General features: G+C 36.1%; 1 protein-coding gene across 1 annotated transcript in view; it reads left to right on the top strand.

The window, feature by feature from the left end:
• Positions 1 to 27651, top strand: part of LOC149577407 (Pectin lyase-like superfamily protein) — a 77420-nt gene that overhangs the window by 18722 nt on the left and 31047 nt on the right. Inside the window, exons 3-4 of the mRNA XM_089823795.1 lie at positions 2348 to 2558; positions 2795 to 2863. Coding sequence (XP_089679921.1) covers positions 2348 to 2558; positions 2795 to 2863 — 280 coding nt within the window. The remainder of the gene's footprint in view (positions 1 to 2347; positions 2559 to 2794; positions 2864 to 27651) is intronic.

Here is a 27651-nt window from a genome sequence, read left to right as displayed (position 1 = left end):
AGTCGGCTCATAACAAACATTAAATACATAACATGAAATTAAATACTTAGGATAGGCCCCAAGTTTACAATACATAACTAACTCATAGGACCACATAAGAATACGTGCACTTAGACATAGGTCCACTTGCCATCCAACTATCCAAATCCAAGAGCGCATACACCAACTCCTTCGGATCAAAGCTCATGAATACAATCTCTAAAGTTTTGCCAATAAATCAGGAACCTGCGACCAACGGTCACCAAAATAGCTCTACTCTAAGACGATGAATCCAATCATCACGCGCACTTAAGGAAAGGTTCCCTAGTATGCGGAATCATAACTCCACAAACTTGAGCACGAAGCCCCTGCATATAGGATCGCTGACTTCCCTAGGATGCTCCTGCATCATGTCACCTCACACAACAACCAGGCAAGAGTTTCACAAGTTGAGGAACACAGATCTGCCAACCAAATCACACAAAATCTCTGCAACCATGCTCCAACAATCGTCAACCAGATCAAACCTTCGCTCTAATACCACTTGACGTAGTGCAAGGCCCAGTGAAACTTCAAAGGAGGTTACCAAGCCCCCAAAAAACACCACACAATGGAAACACAACACAAGATACTAGATCTGATAGAAAATCCAACTCTTTATTAATCAAATAACCGATTACATGCAATGTGCCAATTACAAAAGCAATTACAATAACAGTTCTGCAAGACCTTGCAAGATCCAAATACTCCCAACCCTAGCTAGCCCGGATCTGTAACAACACAATAATCTGGTAGAAACCTCAAGCAAGATCTAAGCTTGTGCACACAAGCCACCAAGCAATCTTCTTGTTTCCTAAGCCCACACTCAACTACTAGCTCTGCTCTTAAGTTCACAACTTAAGATTCCTTCTTTGAATCTCTGCTATTGCATGCATTGACTTCAATGCCTAAAATAGTACCCAAACCCTCCTTTTATACTTCATAGACACAAGTCAGCCTATTGCAAATGGAATCATCTAGAACCCAAACGAACATAATATGCCTTAAATCGACTTTCAACAAACATTAAATGTACATAGGAGAAATAACTAAATGTACATAGGAGAAATAACTAAGACCACGAATAAGTCCTCACGTATCCCATGATTGATCCACGTCATAATCATGCACAATACATATTAAAGGCACCAAGTCGGCTGATCGAATCTCCAAGAGCACCCAGTTAGTGAACCAATCCACTGAGCATCAACAACAACCACTGAGCACGCCAAGTATACATCGAGCATACCAAGCAAGCACGTCCATGGAGCTCTCGCAAACATCATTGAGCACAAGTTTCACCGAACAAAATATCAACCGAGCACCACAAGCACCATCGAGCCCTTCAGTCACTAAGTTTCCTTGGGTGAAACTACAACCACAAACTACCCCAATATTGACCGATCATCACCTCCCTTCAATCGAGTCCACCAACTCCAAGCTCAAAACCTCTCCAGCATACAAGATTGCCAACTACCCCAAGATGTTCTTGCATCAATGTGAGTAGTTGTGAAAGGCTTCCCAGAAGATCGTACATTGCCTTGTTCATGGTGAGTTTGACATGTACCGTACTGGTGGGGAGAGCCCTTTGCTCTACCTCCTGTCGTATGTACTTGTCTACCACTACGTCCCACTCTTGAAAGAGGTTCAACGTCAACGCATCCTCTTTGGTTACTTCCTCCTCGATGCCACTATTGGTTATTAGTACTTGCTGGTCAAAAGTATGATCCATAATGCCTTCATCCTTCCACCTGTCACATTCTAACCTCCAGGGTCGAATTTTTACGCAATGATGCTAAAATGTTGGTTTCTCAGCGAGAGTGAGTTCGTACAATGCACCCAATACAAGCCACGATGTTACAACGTCATGTACTATCAATGGCATATTATACAGGAAATCGAAGATATATAACCATACAACAACAACAATGGTAAAAAAATGACATTCTCCTTGATTGCATAATAATACCAATCATGATATCTTACCTTTGTTCCCCACAGGTACATATATAGACTCGTCAGTTGGTTAAGCCTTCCATTCCAATTGTTCCCGATTCATGACATTTCATGAGAATTATTAATTACTCTACCTGATTACATAGGCTTTCATATAAGAGTAACTAGTGATATTGGGAGATGATGTCACAGTAAAGTGTAAACTAGTTTTTGATCTTAATGTGAAAAAACCTAGACATACAGCTGAGCCCTGGAATGTCATTTCACTTATATTAGTTAATAGATGTTCTAAATATTGGAATTCTAGATTTTGAATGATGAATATGGTATTTTTTATTCAATAACAAGCAAATGTATTCCCTTCTGGTTGCAGGTGTCACTTTTTCAATCATGACAAGACAATTCTTATTGGAGCTGACCCTACTCATGTTGGTGATCGATGTATGAGGGTAACAATACATCATTGCTTTTTTGATGGGACCGTACAGCGACATCCTCGTGTTAGGTTTGGAATGGTCCATCTTTATAACAACTACACTAGGAATTGGGGAATCTATGCTGTCTGTGCAAGCGTAGAATCACAGGTTGGTACCTACCAACTTTTGAAGTGGAGTGTATCTTCATTCTAGTCATAAATTATGTACTTCTATTTTGGGTCAAAACTTCCCACTATAATTGTGTTTTCCGCCTTGTGTAGCTTTTTAAAATTATTGTCAGGATTATCTTCAGTTTCTAAAAGTCGGTTGTTATCTTCTATAAAGCCGTTGATTATCTGACTTGGTCATTTTCCTTATCTTTTTTATGATTGCACCTATTGCAGATATTATCCCAATGCAATATATATGAAGCAGGAAATAAAAAAATAGCTTTCGAGTACTATACTGAAAAGGTATGTTTTGGATGCATCACATTCTCGTCTACACTACAGATTTACTTATTTGCCAGAGTAGAATTTTATTATTTTTTCTTCTTGCATTTTCCTGTTTTTGTCCTTCCCTTTATGATTCTTTACTCATCATTCTATAGTTTCTTTTATTCTAAGGAGTTCTTATTTATAGCTTTACCCAATGTTTACTGTCATGTACATTCATACACTCTGTTTTATTAATTTGTGAATCATGTTAAAATATTCTTGAAATTTTTAGCCTGCACAATTCTGTAATAACCAAGTTTGCACAGGTACAGGGGTACTACGGCTATTTTCAATATAGGGGACAGGGGTTCTTGGGTTTGTCAATTTTTAAAATATAGTTTAATATTTATAGAAAATTTGAAAATATGAGTCATGACAATGGGTTATAAAAACAAGATCGGTGATAAAGTTTGCAGATGTAATATATTAGTTTCAGTTCCGGATTTGCAATATGTTTGAAATAATAATATATGCTAAATGTTTAGATGCATAACAGAGAAGGTAGACTTTAAACATGAACAAAAAGATCATAAATCATGCAACAATTACATATTGCAAATGATAAACTTCAGATTTGAACAGTGAAAGTTTACTGTTAACCAATATTGCATCAAAAGTCTCAAACTGATTTTGTATTGAATTAAGCTTGATAAACAGCAAGCTGATACACAAACAAAAATCGAAACAAAAATCATAAATCTTAATCAAGGTCCTTAGCTATGATGCTCTCCACTGAGTACTTGGTACTTGGGTACGTGTGCCGGTACTTGGTACACATCCTAGAGGTGTGGGCATGTGTACCCATGCAACATAGCTAATAACCCCCTCCTAAGCAGTTGACGGGGTGAAACATTAGCCCAGTCAGTCGAGTTCCTGCAGGCTAATGGGTAAGAGAATAAGGAACTCTGGAGGTGATCTACCTAGTTTTGGGTGTACTTCTGTATTTTAGGTAGTCCAGGACTTCATTTTTAAATAACATAAGGTCTTGACTCTTAAATGAATTTAAAATATTTCACTTAAAATGTTTAATATTAAATATTAGAAAGTCCAGTCATTTGTGGATCCCATCATCGTAAGTTGTTTTGAAAAAGGGGACTCTTAGCAGTGAGCACCTAACTTAGGTTATAATTTTTTTATAATAAATAAAAATCAGGGAAACCTAAAGGTGGTGTCCAACTTATAAAGGTTAAAAAAAAATGAACGTAATAAAATGTGTCTTTCCTCAATTGGGTGCGGTAGTTAGAGGCAAAGGCAGCACCCTATTTGAAGCATATTTTGGAGCTTGGCTGTACCTTCTCTGGAGGCTTCGTATGGATTAGTGAGTATGGAGCCCCTCACTAATGACATCTTCTATGCTGTTGAAAGATACAGTCTGGGAGATTTATGGTGTTTATCATACATGTAACTGTTGATGTGTGTTTTATGACTCGCCAAACAGTAGAACAAAATACCGAAATAGCTTATCCTCTCTTGAATAAAGTCTTGTATATTGTCATGTCCCCATTTTTGGTGACAGTTCGATTTAATTAATTTAATAATCTGGTTGTCCAAAATAATGAATATTTTAAGGACGACTAATTAATTATTTTAATTAAATAAATAAGTGATATTAAGTTAATTATTTATAAAGTTATCAAATAAATAAATATTAAAAGGTAACTTTATATTTAATTAATTTAATAAAGTGACTTGGATTATAAAAATATTTAATAAAGTCACTTAAGAGATAAAATCAGAAATGTTCTAGAAGTCTCTGAAGAAGGTGGAGAGAAAAGAATAAATAGGCGCCCTGGGGCTCCATTCGAATCAGGCAGTTGTTTATCTCTCTTGTTTTCAGATTGTGATTCAATTACAGGTGCATTGTGGAACCTAGGGTTTCTGCAATTGTCACAACTGGCGATTGAGAACGAAAACTCTCAATTGGTACGCAGTTTTGAGGGTGGAATATCATCTGAATTATTGCAGATTGGAGGTGACATTCAGTCATTTCATCAGGGCTAAATTCGTGGCCAAAGGTCAATTTTGAATGATACATTAAAGTCGGATGACAGTGAAGAATTGGGTTAAAGGCAACAGCCGAACTGAAGAAATATGAGTTTATAACCGGCAGCAGCGGAGGACAAATCTGACACCCTACTTGATAGAGCTCACAATTAAATACACCATTGTCAAGGATAGTCGGGCTGAAGGCGCATCAAACTGTGTGCGTCTAAGGTTTTACTATTCTCACCATAGGAGGAAATAATTATCGGATGTGAAGAAGCAGCCAGGCTATACATATTTCGTGGGACTACACATAGTCAAAATTGTCATTGAAGACAGGGCTGGAAATAGTAGACGACACGAACCGCGGATTAAGGCATCTGCTCAAGCATATTCCAACTGTTTTCAGACCAATTACAGGTCGGGCCGAAGGCGTCACCAAGGGACGCAAGACATTCATCGTGGACTGCCAAATTAAAACAGGAGGACGACATTAAATATTAAATCTCCTTTACGGTTTGTGTGGGATCTGCGGTCAGGCTCAAGAAGGTGCGTTTTGGTTTGGACGGGTTAACAGGAGCGTTTGGGCAGTGAAGGCATTTTCAATTACATCGCCGATTTCCAGCAAAATCTTGAGACGCCGTTTGAAGGTTGATGATTACCGCGCAGAATAGACGGATTGGCAGGAGAAGGACTAATCGTCAGTATTCACCTTCTTTGAAAATAATTCGCATAGCCATTCAGACTTGATCCGGCTAGTTCTGTGACATCATAGCAATTTTCATCAATCAGTGAGCGCGTTGTTGCTCACTTAAGACGGACATTATTTCTGATGTTACAAGAGAACTTCTTAGCCGTTTTCAGAGGATGACGAATTAATGAGGTGCGGATGTCAGTTGAGTATCGACCTAGGATTCATTCGGTCACCGTTGAGATAGCAACGTATATTAATTCAGACATTGTTGCATGTAGCGATTAATGGGAACGACAGATGTCAGATTTCTTTCCTGATATTGTAAGTCGAAAATCTCAGTATTCAGATTGTTATTTGCTATACCATAATATTTGCAATAAAATTGTCTTCTTGAAGTTTTTGTTACTTATCCACTGCATCAAGTTACAACTATGACTGGGTAAAATAGACATATCATGGATTAATCATGTTTCATGCCAAGTGTTCGACGAATTGCCATACTCCGGTATTGATATTTTAATAATTCATATAGTGAGGGTCATCATAGTGGTATCAGAGCTTGTTGGCTAACTGTTTGACGAAACGTCAAACTCTTGAAGTGATTAAGATTTTGGTGTTTAAAGAGGCAATAACCTGTCGGGTTCATTTCATATATGTTGAGATTGCTAGAAGATCATACAATGACTTCAAGGTTCTTTTAATGCCAGGTCTTGACTGTGGATAAGATCGGTGGTTGATGTGATTTGCTGATGATCACAAGGGGCCTTACGTGTTTATTCATATTCATTTCAAGCCATACTGGATGTGGGAGCTATCTTAAGGTTTTGCAATGAAGCGCTTTTTTTGGATTTTTCACAGAATATGCAAAAATTAAATAGGATGGGGTTTAGGAATTCTATTCTAATCCTAAGGGTAGTGATAACAACAAATAGTATTCTAGTGGACAAATTCCTCAATTTACTGAATTCAGCTTCGCCAAGTTATACTACAACTAAGCATGAACCAGTGCAATCTTCAAGGGTTATGCCAAAGATTTTCATATCACTGCATACACCATTATAAAGAACAATGTATACAAATGATAGAAGTTGAGCATATGCATGAAAGAGGTTCAGGCTAACTTTACACAACGAATTAGAATCACTAAAACGTCAAAAGTATGAACCAAAGGAATTCATCAATACACCATCATATTCTCCATTGTAATCACCACACATTGACTATGCTAAACTTAATCTACTTGAAGAAATTTTAGGAGAACAAGCAAGCACTAAGACATGTCAAGTATTCACCAAACTCCAATGAAAACTTTATTATCTCAGTAATTCATAGCAACAATCTCATAAAAATCTCCCCTTTACAAATGAGAAATGAGGCCTTTATATAGGTCCTCGATTACAACGGGTGGCTCGGATGATCACAATAACCGATGGCCAAGATCTTGCCACATCAACCCTAATTAGGGTTAGGGCAATGGAAAGGAATCTACATTAATGCCACAAGGAATCCACTACTATAGTGGGTAATAAATGCCCACTATGCATGCTCATGTAAGGAGTGGAGTGTAATAAATGATCCTTATGCACACCCACTATGCATTTAATGCATCTATCCTTGATTCTTTTGCCTGAAAGATCGAAATCGATCCAATACTGTTTCCAACTCCTCTGTACTGATGCTTGGTGCAGATTCTTGCTTGAATTCCAGAACTGCAATTGCTCTTTCTGCTTTTCCCAAGCTTTCATCCCAATCTGGTATCAAGTCCTTAGTAGTGTGCATTGTATTTGAGAAGATGGAGAAGTTCTCAAAATCATCTCTTCCATATACGTTTAGCTGAAAGAATTCCTCTAACTTGACTTTCAGATTATCAGTTGTCATTTCTTCTTCCAACAATCTCTGTGATAACAAAGATGCAACCGCATTTGATATTCCTTGCTTGATGTTATCAACAATCTTCTTCCATCGACTAGATTCCCTGGCAAAGCTCTCAAACATTTCCTTAGCCATGATCACTGCACTGTACCATCGAATAAAATCATAGACATCCCCCTCGCTGATAACTCGACCATCAATTAATTCTTGCTTTGGGGTATCCATCAGACTCTGAATGTCGGCAATCACCTCTTCTTGGTAAATATGCTCATCCACCCATGATTCCTCCATGCACTGGATCCTAGAGATTGCAGCCAATGCCCTATTGTGCACTTGCACTAACTCTTCTGCATGTTTGAAGGCTACCTCCTGAATTCCTTCGATCCAAATCTTTGCACCCTGAGCAATCCGTTTGATTCTGTCAATATCACCTACCACTTCACTGGAAACACCTGTTGGAGGGACAAATGATGGACCTTCCTCTCTTACTGGATGAGGCAAGTTATCGATGTACTGACATAAGGCCCAAATTTCTCTTTTCTGCTTTTCATACCCTTCTTCTACTTTCTTCAACCTATCCTTCAAAGCCTGTGTGGAGTCATCAAATTCTTCTAATATTTGCTCTCGGGAGGCCCGACCAAGATTTACTTCTGTAACATGGTATTCATCTGGAGCAATCTGATTTTTCCCTTTGTCAACTGTGGGAGTCGCAATCTGTAAGATTCTGGATCCTGATTCTCCTCTGATGAATTTAGTATATCTTTTTGCTTTCCCTTGTTCTTCTGATCGGTTTGATCGGTCCAAAATTTCCTGTAATTCAATTGCTGGATCAACCTCCCTTTGTTGACGCAAATGAATTCGTTGCCTCAACCATTTTGGAATAGATATACTTTGGTCCCCTGGAATTACCAATTGTTCTTTCCTTTGGATTGCTCGAACATCAATCTCCTCTTCACCTCCTGGACTATCCATCCTAACCTCAGGAACTATGGCCTCAGTACTTGGAAGATGTATTGCTACTCTTGGAGTTTCTTCCTCTAGTGGACCATCTCCATCATTAATCATTTCTCGCTCTAAGATTGTAGCAAGACTTTCTTCCGTAGCAATATCTTGATCTCTCCCTCTTTCTTGCATGGATTTTTCATAAGCATTTATACTCAACCTATCATGAGTTGGCCTATCCAAATTCTCTTCTTGCTCGAATCTCCTTATACTTGTCCCTACATCCTGCCTTTCAAAAGTTTCTATCTCTTGGACACTTGGAGTTCAACTCCGAGAAGAGGGGGCATCTCCATGTTTCTGCTTCTTATTTTGAGGTTCTTGGATGACTTCCTCAATCCTAGGGCGCTTTTCTCGAGGTACCTCCTTCCCTTTCTTGGTTCCTACATCTTCGGATGGAGTTCCCCTTTCTTCAATAGTCCCTTCAGATATTTGTCTTGATCTTTCATCCCTAAGTGGTCTATGGCCAAGCAACCTATATGTGAATCCATTTGCTGGTGCGACTAATTTTTCAAGCTTACGCTCGATCCACCACTTTGTAAAATCTAAGATTGGTTTTGAAAGGGCTTCAAGATCTGTAATTTCTTTCTTCTTCCAATCAAATGGTTGAGCTATCATTTCTGGATTGAATCCTTTTTGCATCACGTTTGGGTTCTCCTCCATTTGATTAGGAACCTTGAATATGTTGCATGTTCTAATAATGTTCAATGGTAGTCTTGAATGCAATCTTTTTCTAATCTCGTTCTCATCTGCTGCATTTGCCCAAAAGTCTTCAAGGTGAACTTTGTGTTGGTACTTTGATCCTCCTACTAATGAGATCTTGTTGTAAGGATCAAAATCATTCCTCTTTGGATAAAGCGGAAGGCGGAAGAAGTGGAGCTCATCTGATGATTTCTCTGCAGCTTTTAGACATGGGCATACTTCAGTTTTCCCTTCTCCTATGGAGATTGGAAACTGCAATCTCAACTTCTTCTTCCCTTTCTGAATCTTGTCATAGGTTGTAAGTTGTCGAGTAAGCTCTAACAAGACCATCTTGTCCGTTGGATACCTGGGAAATTTGTATGGTTCTGTGGAGAATCCTTGAACTCGGATATATGAAAAGGTAGGAAACTGAATGAACCAAGCGCCATATTCCTCGATCAATTTCATTGCACCTATTGACATTCTTATATGTGGCCTCTTTTGCAGTGTTCTTACTATTCGCATGGAAAATATATCATTAACCTTCATGTAATCCTCCTTTGAATACAAATGCAACTGCGGGTAACATTCATGGACTTTGAGGTGTTGGCTTCCGCTTCCAATTGGTCCTTTGCATCGTAGTCCATCATAATTTGTCCTCCGTGCTAGCATGTAGATGACATAGGAGCTCATGTAAAATTTCCTTGTATGTTCTATATTCATCAACTGTTCATTTAGGTTATCACTTATGAGCCCAACCCAATCTAGTCTGTCGCCTTCCTCCATTACTTGCTCAACAAAATACCACATCCAAGATTCAAACCTATAAGAATAAGGCATGCCAAATATGCGACTCAACATCATGACCATATCACTATATTCCTTCTGCAAGTCAAGCCATACTATTTCTTTAAGAATCTTGGAATGATGCGGTCTATTCTTTTTCAACCATTTTTTGTTGATTATTTCTTCACAAAAATTGATTCCAGATGTATAGATTCTCAGTGCTTGCTCTTGTGTTTTTGTGACCATCCTTGGATTTGAAGGAATTCCAAATGCTTCAGAAATGGATGCCGGAGAAAAATCTGCTAGAATATTTCGTTCAGAATCTCGGATGGTTCTGTCTCTAGGACTCTAGTGCTTAGTACATTCCACGATCAATTCTGGATGCTGAAAAGAAGAAGGGAAAGCAGCTGCAGCAAAAATTCCACTTCTCACAATTCTTGTGGCTAGGTGTGTCGGTTGATGGTCATTGTATCCGAGCATTCTTCGGTTGAAATCTTTCAAATCAAGGCCGCCGAGGCTTGTATCTCCGATTTCTGCCCACTTTGACACAATTTTGGATTCAGGATAGAATCCTCTCCTTTCATTCTTTATCAGTTGTCCTCGCGTTTCTCCTGTTCCCGTGGGCTTTGCCATTTTCCTTTCCTGCAAAATAGAAAACGTACATACATAAGACTATGCAAGGAAAGTATTTAAAAACAACGGATACAACTTGTCCATAAGACAAAGATTTTGGATTTTCGCCAAAATTTCCATACTCCTTTCAAGATTCACTTTTTTAACTCATCCGCACAACTCACTGCAAAGAAAATTCCTTTCTGATGGGATTCAAAATCTTCTGTCGTGAATTCCTAGAAAATTCCTCAACAATTTCAGAAAATTTCTCAAAAAATCTGTTCCCTTGAACTCCTCAAATCTTACTCCTATTCTTGATTTGCTCTTCAAATTTTTGTGTGAGCTTGAATGAATGAGAGGGTTTCTTATATAAATCATCCTTCAAAAAAGATGCCTTTAAATCTGCAGACTAAAATTAGGCAGCTGTTTTACTTAACCATTAAGGTTTCCATTTTTTGTGCCACTTGTCACTTTTTGCCGTTTGATTCAAAAAGTTGCTATTTTTTATGCTCTTAACTTCATGATGAAGCTAAGTACTCTTCTATTTTGATTTTTTTTTTTAGTTTTATTAATTAAATATCAATTTTAAAAAAATCAATATTCAATTAACTTCCATTTTTAAATGAAAAAAAATCAAATTCTTTTGCAACTTTTTCTCCATTTTTTATTTTTTTGATTATTATTCAAAAGAAATCAAATTAAATATTAGTAAAACTAATATTTAATTTTTTAAATGTAAATCCAAAAAACTTTTTCTGAAGGAAAAATTATTTTTTCGCTTTTCTCCTCTGAATCCAATTTTCACTTCATAAGAAATTTCACTCTCTTGCTTTAAAGTTTGGATTTCTCCTCAAAAATTTCAATATTCCGGCTTTTTATTGGATGTCTATTGCTTCAATGATAATATTTCTCTGCCACAACTGCATTCCGTAGTCCAAAGCGATCTTTTCCATGATTTGCGGGTCGGGATTTTGAAGGAGTGGAGAATTTTTTCTCTTCCGCCTCCTTCTGAACCTTCCATTCACCATAATAAACATGTATCCTTCTGAACCTTCCATTCACCATAATAAACATGTATAGAGTAGCAATGGCAGCTCTTTGCGTTAGAAATGCATTTAACTTTGGGCAGACTACAATATAGATTATCCTCTGAAAAGTCTGCCACACAATCAAGCCCACCTTTGCGCTGGACTAGCATTGTTTAGGCAAAGATGCAGGCTCAACACATATTCAATCTGGGAAGCAAAAGAAGAAGCCATTGATATACTAACTGAAAATATTGTGTGATGAGTCGCCTCATTACTATTTGGTGTGGGAACTGAAACAAAGTTGATCAGACAGAAGCTTTAATCCTGAGCTATAACTGGTTTGCTCGTCATTGTACTTAGCCCACAGCATGACTCCTCCATACTTGGAGGACACCTTTATCTGAGGTAGCACAGTAGAGGTGAGTGTGCTGTTGACAAGAGCGGAGACTCCAAACACCGACTCCTGTCACATCACAGAAATATTGGACCTATTGATTCAGAAACTATGTCATCTTGGAGTTCGAATGTGCCTTTGCCACAAAATCTATTATAGTCAAGCCTGATGAAAAGGTTAAGTCCGGTATCATGCAGCTTTCAAAGTTAACAGGAAACTATAAAGACACGAGTCTACCAAAGCAATGACAGGTAGGGATTGTTTGACGTCTTTCAAAAATCTTCAGTCGGTACTCATGATCACCCCGATTTGACCTGCAAGCTTCAAAATTTTCCACTATTCTGGCTTCATTGGATATCCATTGCTTCAATGATATTATTCCCATGTCTCACTAAGATTGTGCTCCACGATTTTCGCGTCGGGATTTTCAAGGAATGAGGGATTTTTCCTTGATCACAATATTTCTTCATTTCCTGAAAACTGCGACCCATGAAAAGCGGGATTTTTCTGAAGTGGGAGATTTTATGCACTTTACAGAATAAGGAAACAGCTGGCGAAAATAGAAAGGGGCCCCAGGCTTGGGCGATGATGTGACTATTGGTCACAACAGTAACAAATGGGTTTATCGTATTAGTTGCATCTTTCATTAATAAAGCTGTTGCAGACTTGCTGAAGCTGTTTGGAGAGATTAAAAGGGGTTTAGTCAGACCTGTTTGTGACAGTTAGGGATGTAGATTTATTCCATCATTCCACTTTCATTTGGCACTTAAAGTTGCAGGGGTGGTGCCCATATCTAGAGAAATTTGTAGAGCTGATTTCATTATGGCAGTGGGTACAAGTCATCAACCTTTTCTGGGTATGTTTGATTTAGATTTGTAAGGGTACTTATCATTTTCGGTTGCTGTTGTATTGCAGGAAAACCATTATCTTGATGAGCAATCTGGAATTTCTCTGCCGCAAAATTGCATGATATTTACATTGTTTCATAATTTGTGTTTGCTGCTATTTATTATAGTTTCCCGCTGAATCATCAAAAAAACAAACAGAAAATTTTTCCCCCTTCTGCACCAATGAAAAGTAACATTATACGTTTAGTTTAAAAAGAACATGGCAGTACACTAGGTGGTATCCTGGCACAGTTTTTCTTGCCATGCAGTGGGTTACTGAGCTTTTATGAGCAACAGTTTCAGAGAAAGAAGTTATCAGGAAAGACTAAGGAAACAAGAGAAAGCTTTTTGGGAGCAATGGCGTTCAGATCCAATAGAACAGCACTTGGAGAACCATTTTGAGCAGTTGTCACATTCATTGAACATAGTTGAAAGAGGTGAAAGGGGCAACCAGAAACTAGATCGCAAAACACTCCTTTTGTATGCCTTGCTTAGACGTTAAGAGGAAACGGATCAGGATAATGGGCAGTTGGTTGACGCTGTAGCCCAATTTTAGGAATTAATGAGCAGATAGATGAAGAGGACCAAACCAAAGCTGCAAGTCAGCCCTACTGAGCGGCTTTAGGTGGACCTCTTATGCCTGGTTTCCACCCAGAATGGAACCTCTAGTAGGGAATGATCTTAAATTGGTTAAATTACAAGAGGAGCTTAGACAAGATCAGGTTGCTGCAGGTTTAGATTTTCAGCGTGATAAATCCCTACGAGATAATATGTATCTTAGGACGAGGCATATGCCCAACAGGGCTATAAGGAACAACATAATGACTTGTGCAAGAAGGTTGGGAAACTTAGCCTAACTTATTTTGATGGATCTGATACAACTTCAGCGAGAGCATTGGTCCAAAAAGTGGAAACCTATTTCAGTGTCAATCCTATGCCTGAAGAAGAGTCTATAAAATGCCGCTTTGCACGTGGACAAGGTTGCTCATGAATGGTGGCATCACAGTATATAGACATGATATTAGCCTTTGACAGTAAACCAATGAATAGGCGAGACATAAGGAAACTCTTTCCTTTATGAGACCATAAGGTCAAATACAAGAGTGTAACAACCACTTTTACTGGGTCTTAACTAACAACTAGTTATATCATAGAATACAGTTAATACTTCATATTCATAGGAAGATAGTTATAACAAATATGCTCATGTGAATGAGATTAATGGTTTCAATCAGTTAAATAGAAATTTCATAACTACAAATTGAAGACACCATTAATGAATTTAAAATCTACCTACTGTAGAATTCAACACCGAAATCCGTCTATGGATGATTCTGCAAAACCCAGGTTAGTCCATAAATACGGAATACCGCTTAGGAATAATTAGCTATACCACTTTATTGAAATGACAATCACCATCAAATATCATTATATCATTTAGGGCATCAAATACCAGTATCATTCAGGGCATCAAATACCATTGTATCATTTAGGGCATCAAATACCACTATATCATCCCTTTTCCTTCCATTGCTAACTATGGCAATAACGTTCAGTTATAAAACACACTCATATTTATTATTCACATAAATGAAAGATTGAAATAACAATCCATTGGATAAACCTATCTCTTGCATATAGATATATTCTATGTTCAATTGGAAGATCAAACGATCTGACTAGCTACCAATTACATTGATGAGAAAAGTTTCTTTCATTAAAGGAAATAACTGAATCGATGATATAAATCAATCAATTATATCTTCTACTTGTATAAACACCATAAAAGTAAAATACCTGTTACCAACAAATGTTTGAATGCATAACTAATCTTTGTCTGGTGCATGTCTTGACATCTTGTGGAGAGCGAAACATTTTCAGGGGCTTAACCACCCAACCACCAACCACAGACCTTACTTATCCCCACACAATCTCTAACGAGAAAGGCCCTCCCTACTCGGAAATAGACATGGAACACCTTGTCCATCCACTGAGCATCCTGGTACTAGAGTATCAATCCCACCACCTGACTAGGCATCAAGATCTAAACTTTGGTCTACCATGAGCTGACTTGATATATACAATTTTACCATTTTATTACTTTCATATATTGACATATGTTTGTTCTTGCAGGGTTTTCTTCTCCTCCCCACCCATCAATGCATGACCCTTCTGGCCTTGGGTGTATCCTAGGAGATTTCGAACCATGTACAATGCAAGTATCATTTTAGTAATTTAGATTTGTTTCCATTCGAACTGATCTTGTCTTAGAGCTATATGGTCAATACCTCTGTACAAATTAGATCAATGCCTTATGTGAAGTAATATACATCAATGCTTGCTTCAATTAATCACACACAAAATATGCCATTAGCAATGTGATCACTTGTCATTCAAAGTGATGACAATTTATAATTGCGGGTCTATATTATTAGTAACACCTGATATGCAGGGTAAACAAAGATATTCAAAAATTTCTAATACTTTCTTTAACAACATTATGTGGCTTATTTATGACATTGTTGCTTCGTTCATGATCAAGGATGGATAATGATAATGCAACAACTAATTTACATCATTGATTCTTAAACACTCGAGAACAGAGAAAATATGGCAATAAATCAGAAGTAACAATTGCATGACCTGTAATTGTATTAGTGCTTTGTCTAGCTCGGCTCGCGAATAATGGGTTGCAATGCGATGATTGTTATCTGGCCTACTGGCAACATCGTTGATATGATTCTACGTCTTTGATATCCATTATAATAAGCAAGAATTTGCGATAGTCTATTCTAAGGAAGATTGCATTCGGCTTGAGGCCATAAGAAAGAGTGCTTGCAAGAAAATATGAGCTTGGAATAACTATAAGAAGAGAAGAGTCGCCTCCCAAGTAGTGGGGGAGTAATAAATAAATCACTCGCACCTTATCTCCGTTACAAGAAGAGGGTGGTAGTGGAGGAGTTACAATGTACTCAAGAAGTCATCGACACAAATATTAAAATGGCCATCTCAAACTATATTGCTTGATAGAAAAGGTGGCCACACATGAGATAATATTAAACCAATAGCCAAGGTGAAAGAAATAATGATATTGTCTTCGTATATAATTGCATGGAATCTACAGATACCTATATGTGTATGTATGCATATACTTGTACATGTGTAAACCCCAACCATATATTTCTTACGTATACGCCAAATATCAAGTATGCATATACGTCCTTATATATATATAAAATTGGTTTACGTATGTATACATACATGTATGTACATGTATAGATATGTAGGTATCATGATGTCGATATGATAAGACATGTTTATACATCTAGAGCCTCCAACCAACAACACAATTACAAAGGTAAAAACTTGCCCAAATTTCAATTCGTGCTTAGTGATCTCTTTTATTATTAAATGATATGTAATTTAACAGGTTAACTCATGGTCATCTAACGTACACTCTTGCTTGCCTATTTACCCTTAGCCCTGGTGGTTCAGGGCTCATACCTATTTGCCCAGTGATGGTGGTGCCCCCCATGCCCAATTCCTTTTTGGCAATGCTTGCCCCCTTTGCCGTGCTCTTGCAAGGGAATTCTCCACGATTATATCATATTTACCATAACAAGTTATTATTCATAAACCATCAGAATGGCTAACCACCATTCTATTTCCCGTGATGAATAAGCAACTTTCTAAGGTTTCAAGATAACAATATAATAGCATCATAACAATTAACTATCATGTCAACTTCATATGAAACCATAACGATTAACCATCTTACCCTTTCACATGATCGTAACTAATTTTACCTGTCAACTGACTTCATAGGAAACCTCAACAACTGTATGAACAATTTTAGATTGAGTCAAAATTTGGGATGTAACATACCCTTCCCCTTGTGTTTCATTGTCCTCAATGAACTTGAAATTTTAACGAACATTATAAAGGAGCATTTAAAATTGGGCCAAAAATTGGGATGTAACATACCCTTCCCCTTTTGTGTTTCATCGTCCTCGATGAACTCTGCAGCTTTAAACACTAAGAAATTTTTCTAAATATAAGATGTATATATAGCATCATGAATCATTTCATTTCAAAATTGAATCAATGTTTAAGTGATGATCAATAATCAAGGTCTATTATTCCTTTACTTCAATGATTCCAGAAATATGCTTGCATGATATCATAAAACTAAAAATGAAACACACACTCACCTGAGTTTACTTCACCGTACTTGTGGTCACCTCAGCATCACTTGAGTTGATCATGTTTTAGGATATTCTATTTCATATTTCTGTCATACTCATGTAGACACTCACAATATCTTTAGTTTAATTGATATTTCATAAAAGATAATTTTTTAGTGTTCAATAATTGAGAGTAAGATAAACCATTCAAAATTGTAATTCCTCAACTAACACGTTCTAGAGTATAACTTGATCACATAATTTAAATCACTCATACATACCATATGGCATATGATACTCATTAATGGCTAGATCATCCTTGTAAACTCACAGCTTATTTGAGAAAGGTTAGTGGATCCATGTTTTGCATTTATGTAACCTCGGCCTACATGCCCATCTTATCACAATAACATTTTCATTAGAATAATCATCTCATGATAGAAATATACTTCATCTCTAGAACAATATAAAACAGCTCAGTATGTCTTGATATTTCATTACCATATAAAATCAATATCGCATGTGTATTATACATGTATAACAGTGTGTCAAAAGGTAAAAACATGATATATTATGAAAGATCATCATACGTCCAATCAAGAACATAGAGGTTATGTTTAGCATGGGACCACACTATATGCATCCCAATCTCCTAGCACTTGGACTACATGTCCACATGCAATTCCTGAGACGGGGTGCAGCCTTGATGTTTGTATGTTTTGTCCATCGTATTCCGATTGTGGCTTAGACTCTTAAGTCCACAAAACTCTCATATTTCCATGGAACTCTACTTTCATGCTGAAATTTCTTAGCGCAACACATCCTTGGGTCATGGATTGATCAAGTGCATCTGAAAAAAATTTACATAGGGTTCTTATTGAGTAGCTCATCTGAGCGTGCTTGCCAATCTCCTGTAAATATTTGGAAATTTATCTTTCCCATTCGTATGACCTAGACTTTCATGCCCATCCTGTCACCGTAATGTTTTAAGGAAAAACTCAAGTCAAACAAAAGTTACATCTATAAATAAGCATTTCTAGTTTCAGTTATGCAAGTGTGCTTACTCCTATTGGAGTACAAAATGACCTTATCATTTAATCAACATTAGAAAGGATCATCATTTTCAAGTTAAAAGAATTCTCAAAATCATGGTTCACAATTTTATTTTCGCTTCAATTCAAGTCCAAAAAATGGATAACAAAATATTAACTACCATTTCATATGAACACGAATGTAATTGCATAAAGTATAATGCTGGAAACATGCAACTGAAAAGAAATATCTAATCACCATCGAGGTTTCGATAACATCGCATCAAGGTTATAGCAACTAGTTAAGCCTCGACATTTGGACCTAGTTTAATCTTCTCATTCTCTATTGAGAATGGCCCACCCTCTTGGGATAAGGCACATGTACCATTCTGGTCCTGCCAACCGAGCATCCTAGTGTTTTAGTGTCAGCTCAGTGACATACAAGGTTGAGGATACACCTCCACCAACCTTCTCCCCGTCAGTTGGTACCGCCGACCTCTTAGTGATTTATTTAGGCAAGCATGCCTTTAATCTACCTTGGCCAAGGATTTAGATGGGCAAATGAACAACCTGATCACCACCGCTCGACTTACCAATCATGTAATTTTCCTTAGTTCTGATTCACTTATATAATTTTGCAATTTATCCATCTGTCCATTTCATATGGACTACACCATCATCTCAGCCCTTCTCGACTATTCTAGATGATTCCCTTGTGTGATTTTTCCAACTTAATTGTAAAATATTCAATTACGTAAAATAAATCTTTTTCAATATTACATTATCGGTTTCTCTAAAACAGTGTTGGGCTCAAGGTTTAGTGTCGAACCCAGACTCTAATACCATATATAACAAACGCTTTTACCGGGTCTTAACTAACAACTAGTTATATCACAAAATACAGTTAATACTTCATATTCATAGGAAGATAGTTATAACAAATATGTTCATGTGAATGAGATCAATCAGTTAAACAAAAAATTCATTACTAACAATTGAAGACACCATTAATGAATTTAACATAGAATTTAAAATCTACATACCATAGAATTTAACACCGAAATCTGTCTAGGGATGCTTTTGCAAAACCCAGGTTCGTTCATAAATACCACTTAGGAACAATTAGCTATACGACTTTATCGAAATGACTAATACCATCAAATACCATATCATTTAGGGCATCAACTACCAGTATCATTTAGGGCATCAAATACCATTGTATCATTTAGGGCATCAAATACCACTGTATCAGCCCTTTTCCTTGCATTGCTAACTATGGCAATAACATTCAGTTAGAAAATACACTTATTATTCACATAAATGAAAGACCGAAATAACAATCCATCAGATAAACCTATCTCTTGCATATAGATATATTCCATGGTCAGTTGGAAGATCAAACAATCTAACCGGCTACCGATTACATTGACGAGAAAAGTTGCTTTCATTAAAGGAAATAACTGAATCGATGATATAAATCAATCCATCATATCTTATACTTGTATAAACATCATAAAAGTAAAATACCTGTTACCAACAAATGTTTGAATGCATGACTAATCTTTGTCTGGTGCATGTCTTGACATCTTGTGGAGAGGGAAACATTGTTAGGGGCTTAACCACCCAACAATGAACCTTACTTATCCCCACGCAATCTCTAACGAGAAAGGCCCTCCCTACCCGAAAATAGACATGGAACACCTTGTCCATCCACTGAGCATCCTGGTACTAGAGTATCAATCCCACCACTCGACTAAGCACCAAGATCTAAACTTTGGTCTACCATGAGCTGATTGGGTATATACAATTTTATCATTTTATTACTTTCATAGATTGACATATGTTTGTTCTTGCAAGGTTTTCTTCTCCCTACCCATCAATGCTTGACCCTTCCGGCCTTGGGTGTATCCTAGGAGATTTCAAACCATGTATAATGCAAGTATCATTTTAGTAATTCAGATTTGTTTCCATTCGAATTGATCTTGTCTCAGAGGTATATGGTCAATACCTCTGTACAAATTAGATCAATGCCTTATGCAAGGTAATATACATCAATGCTTGCTTCAATTAATCATACACAAAATATGCCATTAGCAATATGATCGCTTATCATTCAAAGTGATGACAATTTATAATTGCGGGTCTGTATTATCAGTAACACCCGATATGCAGGGTAAACAAAGATATTTGGAAATTTCTATTAATTTCTTTAACAACATTATGTGGCTTATTTATGACATTGTTGCTTTGTTCATGATCAAGGATGGATAATGATAATGCAACAACTAATTTACATCATTGATTCTTCAGCACTCGAGAACAAAGAAAATATGGCAGTAAATCATAAGTAACAATTGCATGACTTGTAATTGTATTAGTGCTCTATCTAGTTAGGCTCGCGAATAATGGGTTGCAATGCGATGATTGTTATTTGGCCTATAGGCAACATCGTTGATACGATTCTACGCCTTTGATATCCATTATAATAAGCAAGAATTCACAATAGTCTATTCTAAGGATGATTGCATTCGGCTTAAGGCCATGAGAAAGAGTGCTTGCAAGAAAATATGAGCTTGGAACAACTGCAAGAAGAGAAGGGTCGCCTCCCAAGCAATGGGGGAGTAATAAATAAATCACTCGCACCTAATCTCCGTTACAAGAAGAGAGTGGTGGTGGAGGAGTTACAATGTACACAAGAAGTCATCGGTACAAATATTAAAACGGCCATCTCAAACTATATGACTTGATAGAAAAATATAGAAATGTGAAAGGTGGCCACACATGAGATAATATTAAACCAATAGCCAAGGTGAAAGAAATAATGATATTGTCTTAGTATATAATATCATGGAATCTACAAATACCTATATATGTGTGTATGCATATACGTGTATGTGTAGACCCCAAGCATATATTTCTTACGTATACGCCAAATATCACGTATGCATATACATCCTTATATAAAATTGGTTTACGCATTTACACATACATGTATAGATATGTAGGTATCATGATGTCGATATGATAAGACATGTTTATACATCAAGAGGCTCCAACCAACATCACAATTACAAAGGTACAAACTTGCTCAAATTTCAATTCATGCTTAGTGATCTCTTTTACTATTAAATGATATGTAATTTAATAGTTTAGCTCATGGTCGTCCAGCGTACACTCTTGCTTACCTAGTCGTTTACCCTTAGCCATGGTGGTTTAGGGTTCGTTCCTATTTGCCTAGTGATAATGGTGCCCCCCATGCTTAATTCCTTTCTGGCAATTCGTTGTGCTCCTGCAAGGGAATTCTCCACGATTATATCATATTTACGATAACAAGTTATTATTCATAAACCATCATAACGGCTAACCATCGTTCTACTTCCCATGATGAATAACCAACTTTCTAAGATTTCAAGATAACAATATAATAACATCATAACGATTAACTATCATGCCAACTTCATATGGAACTATAACGATTAACCATTTTACCCTTTTGCATGATCGTAACTAATTTTACTTCTCAATTGACTTCATAGGAAACCTCAACCACTGTGTGAACAATTTTAGATTGAGCCAAAATTTGGGATGTAACATACCCTTCCCCTTGTGTTTCATCGTCCTCAATGAACTTGAAATTTTAATGAACATTATAAAGGAGCATGTAAAATTGGGCCAAAAATTGGGATGTAACAAAGAGTACAGAGTACAAAAACTGAAAAGGAGCCTAATAGTTATTCTGTCTAGCACAGAATGGGTGAGATCATTGTCAAAGCATTTTTCCACCAAGAGATTTTACTTCCTCTAAATATTATTTAGGATATATAATTATCTATTATGATGAAAGAATGGCTTGAACTATACATGTTCTTGATTAATCCAAAATATTATTTGTAGACAATAATTGAAAGACATTTAAATAAAATGTATAATATCTGAACATAATAATAATATGAAAGAATGCTATAAAGATGGAGAATGTCACTGTAACAAAGATTGACATTTTTATGGTTTTCATAGTAGGCAAAATGTTAACAAATTTTATCACTTATAAGTCATTTTAATTTACTTATCTTACTATAAGTAAAAGAAAAACATTTAATCCAAACCTGTCCCAAATATTCTATTCTGTAGAAGGTTGATATTCTCATATGAAGACTTCTATTCTATGCAATTCCATATGAATATTTAACTAGGCAACCAGGCAAATATTATAAGCCACATGAATTTCCAACACCTAACTATACTTATCAATGATGATGACTATACCATGTGCTATCTAAAGCTAGATAAATGTTAAGGTGACTAACTAGATAATCGTACCTAAGTAAAATGTAATACTTCTTAGTACTATCTAAATAATTACTCAATCACAACGTATCTTTCTAACGTTAAATTAATGAAATAGTTCTTGTTAAATAGATTAATTCTACTGCAATACCAGTATTGGGGTATGTTGAGAAGGTGGGACACCTGGACGAGTATTTGGGGCTAAGGAAAATGGGTCTCATTTTCGGGATGACGAGGGGACGATGGCAAGGGGAGAACAGGGCATGGAGGGGTATTGTATAGTACACATATAGAAGTTGAAATGCTAGTTATGAAATGATGTTTCAGTAGAAGATACCAAATTAAAATACACGAACATAGCAAAATTGCAACAAGAACTAGAACCATTGAACATTCAACATAGTAACATCTTACATACCCAATAGTAACATTCAAAAATAAAAATTCAAATAGAAATTCAATTTCCCATCCTAGTGGCAGAATGGTTGCGGAATGGCGGTAGAGGTGGGGGTACTTGGGTACTCAAGTATCAGGTGCGGGGTTGTCTTGGGCACGGGTACTTCGAGGTTTGGGAGGGGGTGTGAGTCCTAGTGTTACACTGATAAATTCATACTTATATATATGTTTCAAAGTCTAGGGAATTTGTACTATTTGCACAATTGATTCACCTTTCACTTAAATCCCTTCCTAATTACATCTTGAAGGCATAAGTAGGTTTTGAAGATTCTTCATTTTTTCAGTATTCTTCTAAAAGTAGACTAATAATGGATTGATCCTTTAGGGTTAACTGTAATTTGTTCTCAACATGCTCGATCATTGACACTTAGAAGTGGGTCTACAAAATTTGGGGCTCATGGGAAGTCATGCAAGTTTCTCACAAGGGAAAAGATGCAAAGGATTATAAAGGACAATATATGTTACACATTAAAGAAAGTCCTTTTTAAATAGATATGCAAGCTCAAATAATAAAGATTTAGAGCATGGTGTATTGCGAGAGGTTATTGGCAGCTAACCCTAGGTAAGATGCTAATACCTACAAATTTCCAAAATTACAAACTTTGTTTGCATCAGCTACAAGGGAGGAATAAAATCTCACAAGCAAATTCGAGTGGGTAGCCGACTTTAGACACATACATTTGGCAAGGTAGAGTTGTTGAACTATGCTATGCATTAAAATGAACTGGCTTAGCAATAGGACTTGAAGAGGATGCTTATAAAGAATGCATTATGGTTCAGAAATGCACATAATGTTCATGATTAAAAGGTTAAGAAAATGTATCAGTCTGGAAGCTCATTCATGGGTTCAACTTAAGAAAGCTGATAGTTTTCATGATATATAAATAAATTTTCATGATATAGGAATATGCCATAAGCTTATTGAAGGAGAGCTTTTATGCATGAGATTAGATAGACAACTATTTCCAATGATTGCAATGTGCAAGATCTGTTGCCATAACGCCTCATGGTATGACAGACTCAGGGAAAAAATGCAGGTTGCAGGATATGCTCTAAAAATAATAAATCAATCAAATCTATTTTGATCTTTGAAACTTGTTACATTAATCTTCCTATTTCTTATGCATGCACTACTAGTTTCTTAGTAAAGTAAATGCTAAATATAGTCTCATTATGAGCAGGCATATGCTAAATTAACATGGAATGTGATATGGGAAAAAACAAGGTGCCAAAGTTTTTTTCAGATCAAGCTCTGGACATGCACAATAAGAGGATCTAAAACAGACTGCATAACTGGAATACTTAGCAACTTACTCGCTGATTCCACTCTAGGCGATCTCCTTTACACATCCTTAGCCTTCTTTGACACACTATTTTACATAGATCTTCCCCCTTGGTTGATTTTCCTTCCACACCATTCTCTTCAAGTGATGATACCACATTAAGATGCCTTTCTCTTCTTTTCTTCATGCAAGGAGTGATCCCCTTCAGATCGTAGTCGCTTCCTTTTTGAACAGTCCTTTTAAAAATCAAGCTATTCTTTTTGCTGTCCATTTCCACTCTTCCCTCTTTCTTAATCTCTCCAATATGACTAAAGAATACATTATGCGCCACTAATGGTTTAATAATGATGCTAATGATTTTGCAGCTGTTTGCATTAACCTCCTTAGCCATTTCACTACAACCCTTTCCTATATTTAGCCTCCACTATCTCCTGGGAAATTAAGAGAACAAAATGACCTCTTTGTAAAGATGGCTGCTTTTACTTTTTACCAATTAATGAAGGATTGAATTTTATGACAACATGAAAGATAACAAATTCTGCAAGAAATGTTACTGATTTCTAGACAATGTATCTGATTATGATCAATGAAGAAATAGATCTAGGGTTATGACACAAGGTCATGAAATTATCACCTTCATAGTGTTAATGTTATTGTAGCCATGGTCGGATTCCTTCAAGCTGACATAGATAACATAAAGGTTGTGAAAATATAATCATTGTGATATAATAATTTTAGTGATATAATTATATTGTTATATTATAATTATATTAATTATATAATAATAATAATTATATTTATTGAGTTAACTTAATTATATAAATTAATATATAATTAACTATAGGAGATAAATATAATAATAGTAATATAAATATTATATAACAATATAATATAATCAATAGAGCCACATGTGAAGAGTGGTGACCCTTGTTGGAGGGGCATCACTGATAAGTATATATTAAGAGTGAAAACTCCCTCTCTTTGTACCTATTGAATACACATTCAGAAAAACAACATGGTGTCAGAGCAGTTCGGTCTTAGGAATCTTTCTCATGCTGAGCGTAATCCATATAGGTTGATGCTGGAGCCAGTCGCTGACCGTATATAGATTGTAGTGGAAAAAGATGTCAATAATGATGCTGTTGAAATGGTATCTTCGATCTGTATTAAACATATGGAGCTTTCTTGATGACTGAAACTGAAACAGAAATATATTTCAGGTACGCAAAGATAAACTTTTGTGTTGGGTCGAAATATATGTAATGCTCCATATTATTGTCGTGGAGGAATATATCATTGGGGTTACATCCCAATTTTCGACCTAGCTTGAAATATAGCTGTTGAGTTTCGCATGAAGTCAGTTGGCAGTTTAATTTGATATAATCTGGCGAAATGGTAAGATAGTTGGTCGTTATGATTTCAAGTGCAGATGACATGTTAGTTGATCGTTAATCGTGAATTCATGGATTTAAGATGAAAGGTTAACTGTTATGATTATTTATGATTATATAATTTATAATTTAATTACAGAGAAATTCCTTGCAGGGAGCATGTCGAAGGGGTGGAAACATTGTCATAAAAGAATTAGGCAGGGCATCACCATCATTAGGCAAATAGGTAAAGACCCAATGATTTGAAATAGAAAACATTTGTGGGACTTGCATGAGTTATTTAATAATTTAATTAAAATAATTGAGTTAAAATATAAAACGTATCTTAAAGATTTTAATTTATCTTTCATTACATTGTTTTTAATAATTATTTATTACGTATATTTAAATATAATTTCATTTAGCACCATTATAATTTAATAATCAATTAAGTGATGTACATATTAGATTTTAATGATTATAATAACCTTTAAAACCTTTCATTTTCATCTTTCTTTCTTTTCCCTCCTTTCTTTATTTTCTCTTAAGTTGATTTGAGGGTATTTTTGAATTGAATCTTGTAACCAATGGTAGCCGAAAGGTCTGGCCCCATTCTATATAATGGATTCCTTATGGTCTTTCGGCATTCGTTTTCTTTTTTTCTTGTACTTCATCGTCTACCTTTCTCTTGGCTTTCCGAATTCCTTGTTAGCTGTTTGCAGAGGCTGAACTCAGTTCTGAATATAATTCCATCTTGAATCAAAATGATATTGTTTTCCACAATCACTGAGCCAGGATAGACGGGTTGATACTAGTACGGGCTTTTCTCAGGATTTGGAGAGAGTCGTGTAAGATGATCTTACTTCTGTAAATCGTTTTATGCCTTCCTTGGTATTATGACTGTAAAAACTTAATCCTTGAGCCGGTTGTTTAATAAGGGAAAGTAAACCCTGTTTTAGTACATAAGATTACTGTACTTTAATACCAGTAAGTCGTTTTCCTTGTGGTTACGAATTGAAGTATGCATGTTTCTAGATTTAATCATTGAAGTTTGACGTGTTTCTAGTTTGCCGACTGCTTTCTTGTAATATCATTGCAATAATAGGTATTTAATTAGACGTTTTCCTTCATTATTCGAATGTGTAAATTATCTGATTTTTCCTTATGTGATAATGTTACACTGATATATGTTCTCCATTTTTCTTTGCAACTGTATCGTATTCCTTTGTGATAAGACAATGATCTGTGATTGAAGCTAATCGTATTCCATTTAAAGTTTGCCATTTTCTTAAATGTGATATAAGGCAATGATGAAAGCCGGTCATTATCCTTTTAAGTTTATTGTGATCTTTTAAAGGTCAGTCAACTGCTACATGTAATAGCATAGTAATGATAAGAGATTCTAATACATTCTATTAAACCATTTTTCATTCCTTTCCTAGTTGGTAATAAATATGAAATTGCTCTTTTAATTGATGTACAGGTTCAATGAGATTCTTAGCAATAGCATGGGATGCTATGTCTTTGTTCATGTAACAAGGGAATCGTAACTCCTAATTTGTTGTTCCTAATTGGAAAACATAATACAGATAATAAAGTCTGATGCCTTTCTTGTTCAGATTTTAAGCTTTCTGTTTTCCTTTATAAGAGGGAAGATAATCTCTCTAAATTCTTTAAGATTCAAATCAAAAGTGTACCATTCTAGTATAAAACCTTTACAACCTGAATTGCATATACAAATATCTAATTAAGTCAACATCAAGGAATTCACTAGGTGAAATGCCAGAGTATGGTGAAGAAGGTGCGAAGTACCACAGTAAATTAATCTGATAGCACCAGGGAGTCACCAGCTTGATGGCCTGAGAAAGGTGAGGAGGTGCAGAGAATCTACAATAATCAAGATTGTCATCAGAATAAGAAAAAAACATGATAAATAATAACATTGAAGAATGTTGTCAAATTGTTGAGATCTTTAAAAAACATAATTACGTAATCACAAGTGTGAAATAGTGTAATCACAAGTGTGAAATAGTGAATGTGTAATCTTCTTGAATAATTGTTAGAGCCATCTGCTTTGAGAATTCCGGATACCTGGGACTCACCCGACTGTGTAGCCAAGAAGATGGGTGATGAGGTGTGAGAAAGGAATTCATCAATAATATGAACCAGTATCAGTTAAGACATTTCAATATTTATCGTTTAATATGAATTAATTAA

Source organism: Cupressus sempervirens, chromosome 1 (assembly GCF_028749045.1).
Source record: "Cupressus sempervirens isolate cs-2001-9-10 chromosome 1, ASM2874904v1, whole genome shotgun sequence".
Lineage (NCBI taxonomy): Eukaryota > Viridiplantae > Streptophyta > Pinopsida > Cupressales > Cupressaceae > Cupressus > Cupressus sempervirens.
Note: the sequence above shows the minus strand (reverse complement) of the source record. Positions and strands in the feature narration are given on the sequence as shown.